Raw genomic sequence first — 17,843 nt, 5'->3', positions numbered from 1 at the left:
TTTGTAGTCCGCCGGGTTGGACTGTTCAAGTTCCTTTAACAAACTTATATGTGAACAAACTTTCTCTGTCTTTTTTGCTTTTTTGTTCTACTTCGTCTTCTTTTAAAATATCAATTACAAGTGCTGCTACTAATGCACGTGCCATGTTGCTTCGTTCACAAATAATAGAGGAATAAAGTATGATTGCATGTTCGACCGTTTAACCCTGCTGTTAGGTTAAAAAAAACTTACGAATCTTAGGTTAGAGGACCATTTGGTCCATACTGCAGTTTTCATACAAAATAACAATTTAATCTTAGTCTTTATATTTAGTTTGGTTCAATACTTGCTAAATATTATTATTTTATTATTTACTCAACTTCCCCCGTTTTGCATTTGTCTTTACTCTGCAAAAAATAATTGCGGGGTTCCCCCTTTTGGCTTTTTGTGGTAGAGAATCACGAATGTTTATGCGAATTTGTTCAGTTTGTGTGTTGATTTCGAGAGTTCGGACGTGTTTACTTATGAAATGGCGCACGTGAATGAAGACGAGATACGAGAAGTGCTCTATGCAGAAAGTGAATCGGATATCTCAGATTGCGATATTGATATATACTAGGATTAATCAAATGAATCAAAATTTCAATTTGATTAAAGTTTCTGATTAATTGCGATTAACGAGGATTAATAACAAATTTTAAATATTTCAATATTAATTAAAATTAAAAAATTTTACATTTTTGTGTTTTTTTATAAATTCATCCAAAAAAATTATATATTGATAAATGATAAATGTTACGGATTGCCAATGCTTTGTCCACACTCTAGTCACACTATTATAAAATTGCCAATGCACTGCCGACACTCTGATCACACTGTTATACAGTTACAACACTCTAGCCACGCTATAAATGGAAAATGTGGCTGGGTTCTTCCCTGCTTCTTTCTGCAATCATAAAGTGTATCAGTTCATTTCATCAACATTGGTTTTTTTTGGAATAAAAATCGGAGGCAATCGGACACATCATTTAACATACATCAAAGATATAAATCATCTTAACAACTATTCTGTAAGACAATTTTTATATAATTAATCAGCCTTATCGTGAATTTTCATTTCGTGTGGAATGATTCACATTTCGCCTATGCCGTTCACCTATGCTATTTTGAATATTCACCATGCGAAACAGTTCGCTTCGAATTATTTCCACCCTATCGTGAACGGCATCAACGGCGAAATAATTGTCAAATTATTGGTGAAATTTTTCGTTAAAATTTTGTGCGCGAAATATATTTGAATCATGTAAGTATCAATAAAAATTAGATAAAAATTCCTATTTTTATATAATTTAAAAACAATTATTTTAAGGTCAAAATCGATTAATAAAACGCAATCTGAAATTTTGCTCAGTAAAATGGCAGAAAATCCTGATTTAGCGGCTGGCTTCTCTAAACAAGGAAAAGACAGACAAGAAGCGTTATGGAAGGAAACGGCCGCGGATTTGAACAGTGCTGGGCCTCCGACTAAAACGGTGTCTGAGTGGAAAAGGGTAATTTTCATATTAGCACTGGCTAGTAAAATTTTAAAATAATTATTACAAAAATCTGTTAAAGGTTTGGAATGACCAAAAGCGTTACGTACGCAAAAAGTTGACGTTTAATGCGGAACAAATTAGAGGCACTGGTGGGGGACCAAACCTGCATCATAAACTGTCAACATCGGAGGAAACTATTGTAGCAATCACTGGCATGACAAATAGCGTTGAGGGATTGGAAGGAATAGTGTCACACGGATTTCAGCCGCTAAGCACAACTGAGAGTGAATTGGACGCAGAAACAATTGTGAACAAAAGTCCACAGCAAACTCCAAAAAGGAACCCCTTTCTTAAAGATGCGCCGTCATCCTCTAAAAGAAAGGGCACATCTGTGATATTAGAAGAAGAAATAGAAGTGCAAAAAGAAATCTTAAAACGGATAAGGAGAATTGAAGACAATACAAGGGCGTTGAATAAAAATTTCACAATTTTAAACAATTTAAAAGAAGAAGAATTAAAAGAACTAAAAAATCAAACGATAGAAAATAAGCGGCATAATATTGAAATAGAAAATTTGAGAAAAAGAGAAATTAAAGCAAAGTTAGAAAAAACAAGAAGGTTAATAGAAATTGAAGAAATGAAGCTTTCAATGATGAAAAGATAACTTATTCAGAATTACATTTTATTAATTTTTAATTTTATATTTATGTGGTCTCATGTTAATTTTTTTTTTATTTTACTTATATTTTATTTGAAATACATTTTATGTTCATTGAATTAGGATTATAAGAAATGAAGAAATAGTTTTTTCGTTACAGAAAAATGGAGTTAGTTTTGTTTTTTCTACAAACGATATTGAAAGAAGTAATAATGCTTTAAGGGAGTGAGTGAGCTATTTGGTTCCTAATTCTTTGCGCTTCGCTCATTCTTTGCATTCCGAAATCTATGTTGTCCTCCTCCATAGTCACTAGAGATTCCTCTTCGTCACAATCAGGTATCTCAACGATATCAGCAAATTGATCTTTGAAATGAATGCATAAATTATGTAACATTACGCACACATTGAATATTTTAGCTGCTTTCTGTGGGCTGTAATAAAGTTCTCTAGCACCAAGCAAACATCTCCATCGGCTTTTAAGCAACCCAATTGCACGTTCTATAATATTTCGGCACCGAGAATGAGCTAAATTAAATTTTGCTTCTACACTTCCCTCTTCAGGTGTCCTATAAGGTGTTAATAAGAAGGATTCCAGAGGATATCCTGCGTCGCCTATTCATAAAATATGTTTTTATGGTTACAAATAAAATTTGTTTAAACTAATTTACCTAACATCCAAAAGTTGCTGCGATTATTGCAAATATGTCTCTTTAGTTCCGAAACGTTCCACACTAAAGAGTCGTGACAAGCTCCTGGATGCGACGCATCAATAAATCGAAACCTCATTTTTTGGTCACAAACCTATAAGTGTTGAAGCATTTATACACCTACAGTATGTACATATAATTTAACAAAAGTACTTACAACAAGAGCATTTAAACTAAAGTATCCTTTTCGATTATAAAATGAGTGCTTATTGTGTTTTGGTCCCACAATTTTTATATGGGTACCATCAATACACCCCATAACACTCGGAATTTTATACTTTTCATAAAATTTAAGAGCAGCACTTCTCATTTCTTCGTTACTCATCCATTTTATCCACAAACGACATAAATTCACTTCGAACACGTCAAGCATCTCTTCTAGTGTGGCACTAAAGGCAGACTGTGACAATCCCACATCGTATTCCCTACCGACACCCTTTTGGTAGCCTCCTTCTGCAAAGAAACGCAGCGAAGCCGCCAACTTCACTATTGGGGGTATTCCAAAAGATTTCATCGGGTTTGAAGCTTTGTTTGTTGTAATGTCTAGTAGATATTTAAACGCTGTTTTGTTGGTCCTATAACATTTCTGAAACCTAGAGGAACAATAGCAAATAGTTGGTATACTATTTGCATCACAAATTATTTACAAATTATACACAAATTTACAATTGATCCTGCAATTCAAGCGGATTTGAAGCATCCCTAATCTTTCTACGAGCGACTCTTTGATCTTGCACATTTTCATCTGCTAACAGCAGTCTCCTTAAATTTATATTAATCATTTTAAATTTTTCACTAAAGTAAAATGCGTTCAATTTGGTTTCTTTGTTAATATTTTATTTGACGTTTTGACAGCTGTCATCTCACATTCGAAATTTCGATGTGAAATGCTGTTCACCCGAAATCTTTCTGCGTTCATGGTAAGGTGAACGATTTCGGGTGAACGAAATATTTCGCTGGTGAACTATTCCACGCGAATATTCATGATAAGGCCGAATATTTAATTGTAATAATTCAAAGGCTGTGTATAAAGTGAGGGCTGATATATTAGATCAGTCCTCATGATAATAAACGTGGGGTGCTACACCCAAAACCAGAACTTAATCTCGGCAATCTTAAACAATAAAACATATTGGCAACTTGTTTTTATTGTTTTTGTTCTTATTTACAAGAGCGAAAAAACAAAAATTGTTGTTGGTTAATGCATTCATTCATTATTGCTTACACGTGGTATTAAGTTTGTGCAAATAAGTCAGTTTTGCTAATTGTAGGTGCCGTCATAGTGTTAATTGTAATAAAGTTAAAGTAGAATTAAAACTTTAAAGTCCAACATGTATCTAAAAGTGAAAATTATAATTAATATTTATATATTGACGTCTAATATTTGGAAAAAGTGGTAAATCTCAATCATTTTTGTGCCCGCATTGCAGTGTTGTTTTTGTATTATTTATAGAACTTGTGTTTTTCAGTTAATATGGCTGGAGAACAAGATTTATTTGAGGAAAGCGAAATTGACATCGTCTGCTGACGACGATGTAGCCGATCCCACATTCACCATCCCAAAAGCCTCAAAAAGGAAAGGGAGTTTACTTTGTGAGGTTGCAATTAAGGAGCGGCGTTTGGATTCCAACTGGTCTTCAAAAATTATTTTTAAGGCTGATTTCTATACCGATTTCGTGAAAGTATGTTTATGTCAGGGTTGCCAAAAAACAACAAACACTTGGAGTTTGTCATTGTGTTTGTTGTTGAAGTATTTGTGTTCAATTTTGTGTTTCTCGATCCTGCTATTATGTGTATGGTTGATAGCTACCGTGTAGTAAAGTTATTGTTTTGTCGTTGGTTTTCCCATTGTGATATGTATGTACATATGTTCATTCACATGCTATTTTGAAAATATACTCGTATAAAACATAAATAAGTATATTAACAGCTTTCATCAGATGATAAGGAGACAACTATTGCAAAATGCGTTGAGTGCGGGCGTAATATTAGAGGCTACGCAGGGGTTTCTTCCAACTTTGTCACACATTTAAAATTAAAACATGCTGACGCTTACAAAAAATAAAAAAATATGAAATTAGGTAATTTTGGTTCACTGCAAGAATGCGTCAATGGCAAAATTTTACATTGGATTGTGGATGCTGCTATGCCTGTTTCTGTCGTGGACAGACAGTGCTTCGTCTCCATATTTGAGGGTACTGGACTGAAAATAATGAGCAGGCAAACCGTGAAAAAAAAGTTGGAAGATTCTTGCCATATAAGATTGTTTTAAATGTTTAAAAGTTAAGCACGAAAACTGAAATTGTTCAAATAATAAGATTGTTTTAGATGTTTAATAGTTAAGTTAAACTGAAATTTCAAACCAAAACTATAATATTGAATATAATAAAAAACAATAAAAGACTATTTTCTACATACATTTAATTTGCAGAGTAAATTGTTTGGGTTTACAATAAAATTTACAAAAGCAAATGTACTGATGTACTGATCCAAAATCGAACCAAAGGATGCTGTAGCCGGGTGGTAACGACGTCGAAGTTTTATCAAACCTCAAAAAACAGTGCGCGGGCTAGTTGTCGATAAAACGGATGTGGAAAGCGAATGTGTATCAGCGATGAGTGCGTGGCGAATTGTTTTATTATTAAACCAGCACTCATCGCTGATACACATTCGCTTTCCACATCGTTTTAAACCATTTCGAGCAACACAATCGCTTCGGCACTGCGCCACGTCAACGTTTTGCACCTCTAACGCGATTTTCCAGTTCCACGGCATCTCGATCGCCAGCATCGGAAGATATTACTCCGAATTGAAGTCCCACCGCTTATCTCGCCGATATTTATAATAAATAACTTTATAAAATATACATTTATGTTATAAATAAAAGTGAAATGGTTTGTGCAATTTAGATCCGTACGCATTTTTATTTACTAAAGTGAAAGTGATTAGTACGTTTGTTTGCAAATTTGGCAGCAAATTGTTCACTAGCGTTGCCATATGGCAACAGGACATTTCAAGGACCCCGGGTCCAGGACATAAAATCTAATGCTACAGTTTTTTTAGTTTACCCAAAAGGATACCGCAAAAGAAAAATCTTTTCAAAATTCCACATAAAATTTACGTAGGGTGTTTCGGGTTAATGTGATTTCTGCTTGGAAAGATGTAAGAAGTAAAGAATTGTATCGATTGTATTATGTTCCGGATTGCCAATGCCTTGCCCACACTCTAGTCACTATTATAAAATTGCCAATGCAATGCCCACACTCTGGTCACACTGTTATACAGTTGCAACACTCTATCCACGCTATATACGGAAATAAGTGGTTCACTTTCTCGTGCATATCACAGCCGATCACATCACATCTTTTTGGCAATCATCGACACGCTCTTCGTTTACTAATTTTCAAGTCAATCGGAACGCATCATTTTTTCACGTGCAATCATAAAAGTCCTTTTTATTTCTATTGGCTCATCTCGTGCATTAATAATACAGTTTGCAAGTCAATCGTTATAAAAAAAATCAATAAAATTAATTGTATTAAAATTACAAAGGCTGTGTATAAAGTGAGGACTGATTTACCAAATCCTCATGGTAATAAACGTGGGGTGCAACACCCAAAACCGGTGCACTCATTATTAAACAGTATTAAAATTGCCGTAAAGGATATTACAAACACTACATTACAGAATCTCACCTGTCTTAAGCACGTGTATTTTCCCGCTTCCCTCAATATGAGTCTTAAATCCCCAGTTTTGATCCTTATTCTTTGTAATCTATCGTTGTCACAACCTGAATCATTCCCTTACCCTACATCCAGAACTTTAAATTGGAGTCCTGTGTCCCACCCAAGTCTAAGATGTCCGCAATGCCATGTAGGATTTGATTCTACCATTCACAAACATTTAGATAAAGTTACGATCAACCGGCCTATCTATAACGATGATAAGACTATAAAAGAACACTTATGTAGAAAAGTTGTTTACTTGACCAGATGCACGACAAACTGGTCCTTTTCCTCCAGTGTGAACAAAATTGTTCACGGAGTATCAGTAACCAAAGATGAATGTGTTTTAAACATACAAAAGTATATAAAGGATGAGCTGATCCAAGAAAGGTTCAAAGATGCTAACTGCATTTGGAACAAAATCAATGATGTGTCAAACACAGTCTTTGAGATCGTTCCTCATGAGGTTAAATTGGATCCTTATACAAACAATTTGGTTGATCCCATTTTCCCTGGTGGAGTTACACACCCTTCCCACACGAACACAATTCATGAAGACACCTTATGGATAACCTTCACGAATGTATCATTTGAATGCTCAAAGCACACTAGAGTGGAAGGGATTATTTACACAGCAAGCGGTGTATCAGAAAGAAATTTATCTCCGGATAAATTTCCGGATATGGAGAGGATGATGATGATGAAGATGCGTTGTCACTAGAGGAAATAAGAAAAATGATTGTAAAAATTCCTGGTTGTACAGAAGTAAGTGCTGAAGATGTAGGAGAGTGGATGGCTTGTGACACGTCTGACCCTGGTTTTCAAATTCTCAATGACGATGAAATTGTTGTAAGTGTGAGAGAAGATGTTGAAGTGGAAGTGGAAGAAGAACTTTCTGCTGATGTTGAAGTAGACGCTGGACCATCAGCTAGTGAAGCATTAGCCGGCCTCGAGACTGCTTTGAAGTGGATGGAGCGTCAGCGCGAGTGTGACCACTTGCAACTGCTCACCGTCAAGCGAATGCGTGACATGGCTGCCCGAAAACGGTTGAAGACCGCAAAACAGCTTACATTGACGGAGATGTTTAAAAAACAATGATTTTTATTTCTAAACTTGTACATAAGTACATTTTATTTATATTTAAAACATGTGAAAATTTCATGTTTATTTCATTTAATTCAATAAAAAAAATAGTGCAATATCAAAACGTAGCTTTTATTCTCTCCAATGGCTATTTTTTTTTTAAATCCGAATATTTGATTATCCGAATGGGTCCCGGTCCCCATTAATTCGGATAATTGGAGTTCTACTGTATTACGATTTACGATATATACCTCAACTTTCGAAAATTCCTTTTCAAAAGTCATTCGTCTCTGAAAACATATGCAAAGGTTTTTCCACTGCTGGAATAAGTCCATTTAACAGACAAGCAATTTCTGAGGCAGACTTCATTAGCGTAGATGTCGAACATCAAACTGCTGATATTGATTTTGCATTAGAATTAGTTACAAACCAAAACAATGTTTCAATTGAGCCTGCTACTCCTTGCGAATCTTCACCCATACCATCTGTTGGCAAAACTCCAAGGCAAGTTCGCCCTATTCCTAGAATAATCAAACCTTTTAACTCTTCGAAGTCAAGGAAAGGTTCATCTAAAATTTTTACATCTACACCTTCCAAGGAAGAACAGGAGAAAATTAAATCAGGGACTGAGCAATGCCCAGCTTCAACACAACAAAGTAGCTCTAATTGCGCATCAACAAATAAGGCGGTTCCTACTTCTATGCGTGGAAAAAAAAGGTGCCGAGACATCGTACAAGCCATTAATTCTTTAAGCACATTGAATGAATCAATAAACCAACAAGAAGAAGAATGCTCGTTTGATGTGTTTGGCAAAAATGTGGCAGTACAAATGAAAAATCTTTCTTTTGAAACTGCATTAATAGCACAACAGAAAGTACAATGCATTTTAAGTGAAATCGGAATAAAAGATTATAGAGAGAAGTCCAGAAGTACAGCACCGTTTTCCAATTACAGCTATGATTCATTCTCCAATCCTCCATCAAACCAACCTAATTTTGATGAAGGTCATGACAATTATTCATTTATAGTGGAAGGCACTGATACTACACCATCGGAGGTGGTGGTTACAAGCGATATAATTCAAGCTGCACTGGAATCAGCTATTAATACAGTTAATATTGAACATGTTGCAATTGAATAACTTTTTCTTATAATTATTTTTTGCATTAAATAAAGGCTACTGAAGGCGAATTTTATTTTTCACTTACAAATTACCTTTAAGAATTCTTGTAAATAAAGTGATAAAGCTTCCATAACTTCTGGTATTACTGCAGATATTGCTGAGCGGGAAATACGGTACATTGCCTGCAAATAGCGATAGCTCATTCCCGTTGACAAATAAGTTAACGCTACTTGTAGTTTAACTCGTGCCGGAATAGCCTCTCGCATGACAGTATCTGTTCTTTGTATATTTGGAGTGATGTTTTCCAACAGGGTTTCGAAGGTTTCCATATTCATGCGCAAAAGCGCATTGAATTCTTCAGGATCTTCTGATTCCAATTCTCTAAAGAGGGTATTTGTTGCACCAATAGCGGATCGCCTCAATATCCACGGTCTTGTCCACACTCTATTATTTTCTGCTTCCAATAAATTCCACAACTCTTTTATGAGATGCGGTAGAACTTCATTAAAAACTCTTTCTCTCTTTCTACCAAACATTGTAAATAAAACTTTGAAAAACTTCACTGTCTAACTAGATGAACAAAATACGTGTAAACCTCTTCTCGCCAACGCAACTCTCTCGACCGAGTATCATACTCGGCCAGAATACTGTCTCGCCACTGTACTCGTTACGTGTAACAAGGCCATTACTAGTGATAATAAAGAACAAAACGTTTTTATATTAAACACAAAACTTGGTGTTTTTCTTTGACTAATATATTTTCTTTGTTTTCTATTCTTAACAATCGACGCATCGTCCTCCTTGAGTGACTCGTCGAGAGTTCGAGAATAAACACATATTCTATAAGCTATATACTTTCGATTAGTCTACAGTTTATTGCGCAAGACAGTGCGTGTAATGTTTTAATTTTTTTTTTTTTTTAATTATTAATTAATTACACTTAGCATCACAATTTCCAGTCAATCTCCTCGAAATTAATATTTTAATGTAATAAATTGCATATAAAAATTATTTTCATCCGTATGTCGTACTATGGTGGGCTCCCCTACTATTAGCGAATGGACTGCCAGAAGAGCGCTGCGAGACATCGGCTATGTTTCAAGTGTAAAAAAAAAACAAACCTGCATTATCCGACAAAAATGTTAAAGCGCGATTGAAATTTGCAAGGGCACACAAAAATTGGACTGTTGACGATTGGAAACGTGTTGTCTGGTCTGACGAGTCAAAATTTAACCGTTTTCAGTCTGACGAAAAGCAATACTGCTGGCGTAGACCCGGAGAACGAATCCAGAGACACCATGTAAAACAAACTGTAAAACATGGTGGTGGAAATATTATGGTTTGAGGATGCTTCACATGGTGGCATGTTGACCCTCTGCACTTAAAAAAAAAAAAAGCTTGTTCGGTTCGTGAAGGTCTAAAAGTGCCGTTAAGAAATATAAAAAAAAAACGCGGCGAAAAAGACAGTGTTAAGAAAAACCAACACATTAAAAATACCGTGAAAAGAATAGGAAAAGAGACTTCCTGGATGCTCCAACTGTTTAGACCAGTGCCTAATTTCTTTCTAGCCAACCCTAGTGAGCATATAACAAACCATTGCCAGTTAGCTGTTAATAACTTTCACTCAACTGGCAATGGTTTCGTTAAAAACTCCCGCTAGTTTTGACTCAATGGCTTAGCAAGCGATTCTGCTAGTCACGCACTTGCACTTTTCCTAGCGATCGGAGCAAACCAAGACGTCATCCACCGGCCACCATAATCAGCATCATCACTATCACAAGCGAGTAAGTAATTTGTAATAATCAAAACTCAATAAAGAACAAAACTTGGTTGTATATTCATATATCATATTAAGCACAAAACTTGGTGTTTTCTTTTACTGACATATTTCCTTTCTTATTTCATATTCTCAACCATCGACGCATCGTCCGCGAGTGACTCCCGATATCGTAAATATTTTCAAAAATAAAGGAATTTTATATTAGGCGAGCTAAAGTGAGAAGGCGAATCATTCCTTCGAAATAAATATTTTCAAGTATAAATAATAATATATAAAAATCCAGTGTCCGTGTGTATGTTCCGAATGAACTCAAAAACGAGTCAACTGGTATTCATGAAAGTTGGCATATATGTAGATGTAATTTGGTCCAACTTAGATGATAGGATAGTTATTATTCAAATTAATCGCTCTACAATTAATAATTAACATTTTGTTTTACTTCTAATTTACAGTTACATAAATACAGCCAAATATATAATCTACAAAATCAGAGAACAGTGAAATTCATTCACATTAAAAATTCAATTACTATTTTTAGTAAAATGCCACCCAAAAAATCTAACTTAACGCCCGTAGCAAAAAGACTCGACGTGCACGTGTTGAAAGAGCTGAGAATCAGTCGAACAGAGAGCAGAAAGAAATGCAGCTCAAAGAATTCGTACAGCTGAAATTCGTGCACGAGAATAGCCTTTTAAGACACTCAATGCAATGAAGGGCGTGTCAGCTCCTTAACCATTCGGGACCAAGATAAAATCACGGCAACTCCTCTTACATCGAAAGAGAAAAAGGAAGACTTGTTGAGCATTTTAAACTTAATCGATCGCATGTTCCATAGTTTCTACAACTTAAACTCAGGAAATATACGGAATATTGATCCAGACATCGGCGATACCTCTACCTCAACTGAAAACATTGAGAACGATACCTTTCAATAGGATATCCTACCATCATAAAAATCACTGTTTTATATTTTAAATGGTTGACATTCACGTGAGCTTCTGCGTACTACACCCGCATAAAACCCTACATAGAGCCGCAACATCGACACCCCGCATTCATCATTTCACCACACAAATTCCACAACATTTCCACACATAACATCCACAATGTCACCGCTACAGCAGATCTAGCAGCTGACCGGCACCCACGCCAAAAAGCTAAAAAAGGAATAACGGGCGGCGAGCCGGCCCTTTTTTCACCGTCACGCTCAAGCAAGTAACAACGCGCGCTCGACCTCATTTGTTTCTTCGCTCAACCTCATTTTTTTCATCGTTCGACCGCAGTTTTTTCATCGCTCGACCTCATTGGTTTCATCGCTCGACCTCAGTTTGTTTCATAAAGAAATCGTATCAAAATTGTATTTGTCATAAAAAACCAAAAGACTTGAATTGAAGTTGTGATTTCTGATTTTTCTCAATAAATACTCCCGGTTTATTCCTTCGTTGGAAAACAAGAAAAAAAGGTAGTTTTACGGTTTAAGGTATTGAGCTAGTGTGTGACGTGACTAATTATCATATTGCATTACTTACTATTTTTTAATTTTATTTCATATTTTTCTAATATCAACTGATTTCAAAATCTTGTTGTATGTACTATAAAATTGCTGAAGTTCCAATGTTTTATTCTTAGTTTTAACATTTCATTACAAGAGGCTAATTTGTTTAAATAAATGCACTAATTTGAGTTCAATAACACATTTATTTAAGAATGTATGTGGGATGGCAACTCTATCCTGAGCGAGCTGACTCAGCGAGCTGTTGCATCATCTCACTGATTGGACGACGAGTAATAGACGAGACGGCGAGCGCGACGGATCGAGCGTTAAAATTACTTGTTTACATTGTTACTAATACATTTTCGTGTTAAAAATAAACTTAAAGCCACTTTTGAATAAATTAAAAGCTATATTTAAAAATAAACTTAAAAGCTATATTGAAATAAATTAAAATCTACATGTATAATATACATATATCTTAATCAATGGAAATAAACTGCGGATTAATATACAACCAACTTTGACATAAGAGCACAACTAATGTTATGCTAAACATATTTTGTTTAATATTATGGAATATCGGCATAACTTGAATTGTGTCGCCGGAGAGTAGAACCTTTAGTTCAGAATAATAACACAAGTTAAGTTATGCATATGGGCGGAGTTGATCTCATGGATAGCTTTTTAGGACGTTACCGGTTTCGAGTGAAGAGCCGGAAATGGTATTTACGCTTGTTTTACCATTTACTGGATCTCACTGTGATCAACTCATGGGTGCTTATGAAAAAAAAAACCTAACTGCTAAAGGTGTCCCAAAAAAGCAACTGCCTAATCTTGGAGAGTATCGAAATTGTTTGGCTGACACACTGTGTAATATAGGTATGCCGAGTGGTAGTAAAAGAGGGCGTCCTAGTACTTCCTCTTTAGAATGCGAGCTTCATATAAAAAAGCAAAAAGGTCCACAACATCCGCTCCCGTCAAAAGATGTGCGCGTAGATGGTGTCGAACATTGGCCTGTATTTGCCAATCGATTACGGTGCAAGATGCCCAATTGTAAGGGCACCACACAATGGTCGTGTACCAAATGTAATGTACCGTTGTGTCTTAATCTGAAAAACAACTGCTTCAAAGATTTTCATACACTACAGTAAGCATAATTCGAAGACAATCGTATAATTAAGTTATTTTGTATAAAAGAATACTTTTTAGAAAATACATTTTTTTCTTTATTTTTCCCTTAATCTATGTTTAATTTTACAATTTATGGTATTTAAAAAGGAAAAACCATGCAAGTTAATACCACCAGTTCATATTACATGAACATATTGTATTTCTGTTATAAATATGTAACCCATATGGTACTTTCCTAATACTGTCCGCCTTAGGTGGTCCCAAAATATAATTCATAGATTGTAAGATAAATCTTTCCACTTGTAACATATGTCATATCTCAAGTGGATTGTAGATATACTTCCTAGAATGTAAGATAAATATTTGTATCTAGACTTAAGCAAAATACTGTATATAAGAAAACATAATAAAGAAAACGAGGCAGTTGCCCGTGGTTGCCCAAAAACAAACGACTTAATTAATTTGCATTTAAGGGTTAATGCCCCACACACAGAAGACGCAGAGAGAATAAAATATAATGTCACAGAAATAACAACGTCGGCATTTTTATTTTCTCCTCCGCTCGAAGAACCAAAACTTGCGCGCACATCAAATTAGTATGTAAGCTGCACAGATTAAATTAAAGATTAATTCAGCGGAAGTTTATTATTTGAATTTTATTATTTTCGTGACTTTTTTTGAATTTTCCAAAAATGTAAGTAAAACTTGTATTTAAAAGTTGTAAAAAACACGATATTTCCAGTTTTTGCGCTCTAATGATGTTTTTTGATATGCTTTCAGGTCGAAAACAACAACACCAGAGCAATATAGAAAATTGGCAGATATGATGGAGAGTAAGCTAGATATAGCCAACGGTTTCTACCAGCGTCCTAAAGAAGATGTGCAGGCTTTTTAGAAAGAGGTAGCATCAAATTTAAATGCACTTGGTCCACCATCAAAAAACTCAAATGCATGGAGAAAGGTAAGGTATTAATTGAATTGAAAACGAATTTTTAAAATCGAACGTTTTGCAGTGACATATTTACGGCGAATGAACCGCTCTCTAGAAGTGTTGGCAGACACTACAGTAAAGCAGCTTCAAGAGCAGCAACGACTTGCCTTATATACCTCGGACAGCAATACATTCATCTGGTCCATTTACCACAGATGACATACATTCAGAAATCATACACAACGAGCAAATTACAGGTCCACCAAGCCATTCTGACGACAATCCTCCTATTCACAATGTCGCGGATATAATAGTTCCAAGCCAACCTCGCTCTCAGATTGTAAATGCTTCCTTACCTAATGTTCAGGTTCAAACATACTCTGCTTTTCAACGAAATTCCTCTGCGCATCGAGAATTTCAGAAAGATTTCGTTGCAAATGAATTCGGCCTTGCTTGCGAAATTAAATTTCCTTACCTCTGCAGTGTCTCCCGACAGCCCTTTTATGAGTTCTTCGTTAGAAACTGAACAAAGAACTGGTGGAACAGTCGAGGTAATAGTCTTCCAGTTAATCATATCGTAATAATTATTAGCTTTGAAATTCAGCTTTGGCACTTTATTACATCTAACCCACCCTTCCATTTACAGTGTCAGACTCTGCTTCTCTGACTGCCAGAAGACGGTCAAGGGACAACTTTCTGACTTCTATCCGTTCGTCAATCATCATACTAAGGAGAATGTTTTCTGGAAGAGCAAAGAAAGCATTGTGTTGAATGGATGAATCGACAACCTTGCGCAGTTTAGCAGGTAAGTATCTCGACCTTTGAATAGCAGCATAGAGATGGCGCGAGCCATCTTTGATTGAACTGTTGAATCTTATTGAGAACCACAAAGGTGAGTAAACTGTAAGTATGTACTTGAACAAAATCTTTATTTCCTTTGTTGGTTTGTCAGTAGAAATGTATAATCTCAGAATTCTATTTGCACAGGTGAGCCAGCGAGATTTGCACATGTTACCTGGATGCATCGACGCTAAATCTGAGGAACATTGACCGGAAATAACAGCTTCTGATATTTTATAGAGATAAGCTTGATCTGTGCTAAGTTGGGTCGGATTAATAACCTTAGAAGGTAATTGGCAGGATGGAAAACTTTCAAATTTGACAACAGGCAACTTTTCATAATCAGGAAGCAGTTTACTTATGTCGCCAGAGAATGTATTTGGACTCTTTGAGACACCATCTATGTGTTCGAAAAGAGCACGAAATGGAAGTTCGTTGAAATGTAGAAGACAAACAACTCACTGTAATGGCTTGTGTAAGTGTATTGTCTTTGCGGCCGTCAAAATACAGCCCATATACAGAGTCAATACTTTCGGTGTTTTGGAGCTTAACTCCAACACTTTTTTTTACCCGACTAATCTTGCATTTGTCAGTGACAAAGCTGGCCTGATCCTCTGTTATCAAACCTGCTTTTTTGGCATCCAGAAAAGCAGATGAAACAATCAAGGCCGCTGCTCTATCACTTACTCCAAATCTTTGGGCAGCTAAAGCAGTGTGTTCTAATACTAGTGTGTTTTGTTTGGTTTTAGAGGATGGAAGAGAAAATACATCATCATCATCGTTTTTGGAAGAATCCATGTGCGACGCACCTACATTGTTGTCGTCTGTATGAGAGTCTGGCTGATCTGAATGGTCACGTGTTCTAGCTGATACTTTTCTGGGGGGTTACTCTGTAAGGCGTTACGAATAGCAATGCGTTGCTAAGGGAAATCGGTACTCTGTAACACTTTCGCATTGTAAACAGTGTTGCACTGTTTTCACGTTGACAAATTTCCAGTATAGTTGACATTACTGACCGAAACGAAGGAGAATGAAAACAAAACCAATAACAGAAAAGTGAAGAAGAAAATTGACAGATAAACATAAAATTAAATTTGAAGAGTTTTATAAATATATAAAAGTAATTTTAAATATATAAAAAAAGTGTGAATATGGATTGCGTTGTGTTGTGGGAGGAAACGAACGAACGAAATGAACGAGTGAAGCGGAAAATGATTAGAGACAAGTCCAATGTGATGAGTCTTAGTGAAAAAAGGCAAGTATGAGTGATAAAGTGTAATGCAATTCTTTAAACTTGTTTGTGCTTTTACTCGTAAATAGTTTCGTGCAAAACTTTCGCCTAAGTAAGGAATCATTCAAATATGTGTTGGACAGCATAAGTAGTGAGCTAAAAACTCCACGCAGGTCGACAGGAATACCCGAAATTGTGAAATTAGCGGCCACTTTAAAATTTTTGGCGCAGGGAGGATATCAACAGCAAAATTTTAAAACATCGCGCGATGGTGGCCCCGCAGCATTAAGGTCACATACCAACTCTTTCCATAAATTATTTGCAGCATTTTTCGCGTCCACAGTTTTCAGTTGTCCTTTGGAAAGTTCCGAATGTGTTTTCATGTAATTGATTAAAATTTCGAACTGTGTTGGGTTTGTTTGTTTATTTTTAAAATGTTCCCTGTTAAATAAATCTTTTTTTAATTAAAACTACAAATATGTCTTATAAACTTACATTTTTTGTCCGTTGCGCTTGCCAGTTTGATATCGAATCAAAAATACGTTAAACGCACAGATTTGACAGTCGTTTACGCAATACAGAGTGCTGCCATTGCGAAGGGGTAAAAATAAATGCGCAAAACGCAATTTCCAATGCGCTTGTCGCCTTACAGAGTTGCTTTTTGTCATTTACGAACTTTTTCACTTGCGCAACGCCGTACAGAGTAACCCCCCTGGACTTTTTTATATACCAAGGAGCAAACACGTGGCCCGATGGAAAGCCGAATAAACATTTGGGAATTGGTGGTACTGTTGTACAAAAACTTGCTACAGATCTCAGTGAAGGTAGTGAAGCATTCATTGACCGATATTTCACCTCTATAAACATTCTCGAGCATTTGTTGGATAAAGAAATATTTGCGACTGGTACTATTCAACTCAACAGGATACCTAAGGAACTTCGATCAAAGTTATCAAACGACAAAACTTTATTAAAAAAAGGAAGAGGTAGTCACGAAGAGTTCGCTAGGGAAGATGACAAATTGTGTGTTGTCAAGTGGATGGATAGCCGCTCTGTGCTTATAGCTTCCACGTCAACTGGATCGTTACCCCTACAAACCGCTCGACGATGGGATAAAGTAAACAGAAAGTACATTAACGTTGATTGTCCACATGCAATTTCAAGCTACAACAATAAAACCTCTGCCGCCGAAAGATGTGCGTACAACGAAGAATAAACATTTACATATTTGCGCAGTTTCTGATAAAAAATAAGTTTATGCGTTGTCGTAAAGAAGGATGCAATCAAAAAACACGCTTTAAGTGCATTTCCCGCGACATATTTCTATGCATCAACAATGATAGACATTGTTTCATGGAGTTTCACTCTTAATTGCTCATTATTCAAATATTATCTAGTTCTTATTCCAAAGATTTACTGTTATTTATGCATTTAAAAGTAATATGAAATAAAAGATTTAATCCTTTATATGCTTTTACAAATGCGAGATTCATAGCACTTGGTTATCAAATGTCGAATCCTTTCATCGCATATGTCCTTGAACAAAATTTTTGTTTTAATGTTAACGTGGCAAGCTTAAAAAAATATTTTTGTCGACTTCTAACTTTTTTTCCCCCCTTGGGACT

General features: G+C 35.7%; 3 protein-coding genes and 1 long non-coding RNA gene across 5 annotated transcripts; 2 read left to right on the top strand and 2 right to left on the bottom strand.

Annotated features, from left to right (window-relative positions):
- The first annotated feature begins 1,062 nt into the window (after positions 1 to 1,062).
- On the top strand, positions 1,063 to 2,232 carry LOC126753542 (uncharacterized). Of its 2 annotated transcripts, XM_050465061.1 has the most exons (3): positions 1,063 to 1,282; positions 1,349 to 1,529; positions 1,594 to 2,232. In XM_050465061.1, coding segments are annotated over exons 1-3 (768 nt in total). In that variant the 5' UTR covers positions 1,063 to 1,280; the 3' UTR covers positions 2,179 to 2,232. The 2 variants fall into 2 exon arrangements, with proteins under 2 accessions (XP_050321018.1, XP_050321019.1); XM_050465062.1 differs by having other exon boundaries at positions 1,063 to 1,529.
- Positions 2,233 to 2,389: 157 nt separating this feature from the next.
- LOC126753539 (putative nuclease HARBI1) lies at positions 2,390 to 4,596 on the bottom strand. The gene is made up of 3 exons (XM_050465059.1): positions 3,037 to 4,596; positions 2,841 to 2,973; positions 2,390 to 2,784 (listed from the first exon to the last, which is right to left on the bottom strand). The coding sequence occupies exons 1-3, from the start codon at positions 3,391 to 3,393 to the stop codon at positions 2,390 to 2,392; spliced, it is 885 nt and encodes a 294-aa protein (XP_050321016.1). The 5' UTR covers positions 3,394 to 4,596.
- A 2,800-nt stretch (positions 4,597 to 7,396) lies between these two features.
- On the top strand, positions 7,397 to 7,731 carry LOC126753545 (uncharacterized). Its single transcript, XM_050465065.1, has one exon. The coding sequence runs from the start codon at positions 7,397 to 7,399 to the stop codon at positions 7,700 to 7,702; it is 306 nt and encodes a 101-aa protein (XP_050321022.1). The 3' UTR covers positions 7,703 to 7,731.
- Positions 7,732 to 13,578: 5,847 nt separating this feature from the next.
- On the bottom strand, positions 13,579 to 17,598 carry LOC126753547 (uncharacterized). The gene is made up of 2 exons (XR_007666167.1): positions 16,714 to 17,598; positions 13,579 to 16,659 (listed from the first exon to the last, which is right to left on the bottom strand). It is a non-coding gene; the product is annotated as an uncharacterized LOC126753547 (long non-coding RNA).
- Positions 17,599 to 17,843: the final 245 nt, after the last annotated feature.

This window comes from Bactrocera neohumeralis, chromosome 3 (genome assembly GCF_024586455.1).
Source record: "Bactrocera neohumeralis isolate Rockhampton chromosome 3, APGP_CSIRO_Bneo_wtdbg2-racon-allhic-juicebox.fasta_v2, whole genome shotgun sequence".
Classification (NCBI taxonomy): domain Eukaryota; kingdom Metazoa; phylum Arthropoda; class Insecta; order Diptera; family Tephritidae; genus Bactrocera; species Bactrocera neohumeralis.
Note: the sequence above shows the minus strand (reverse complement) of the source record. Positions and strands in the feature narration are given on the sequence as shown.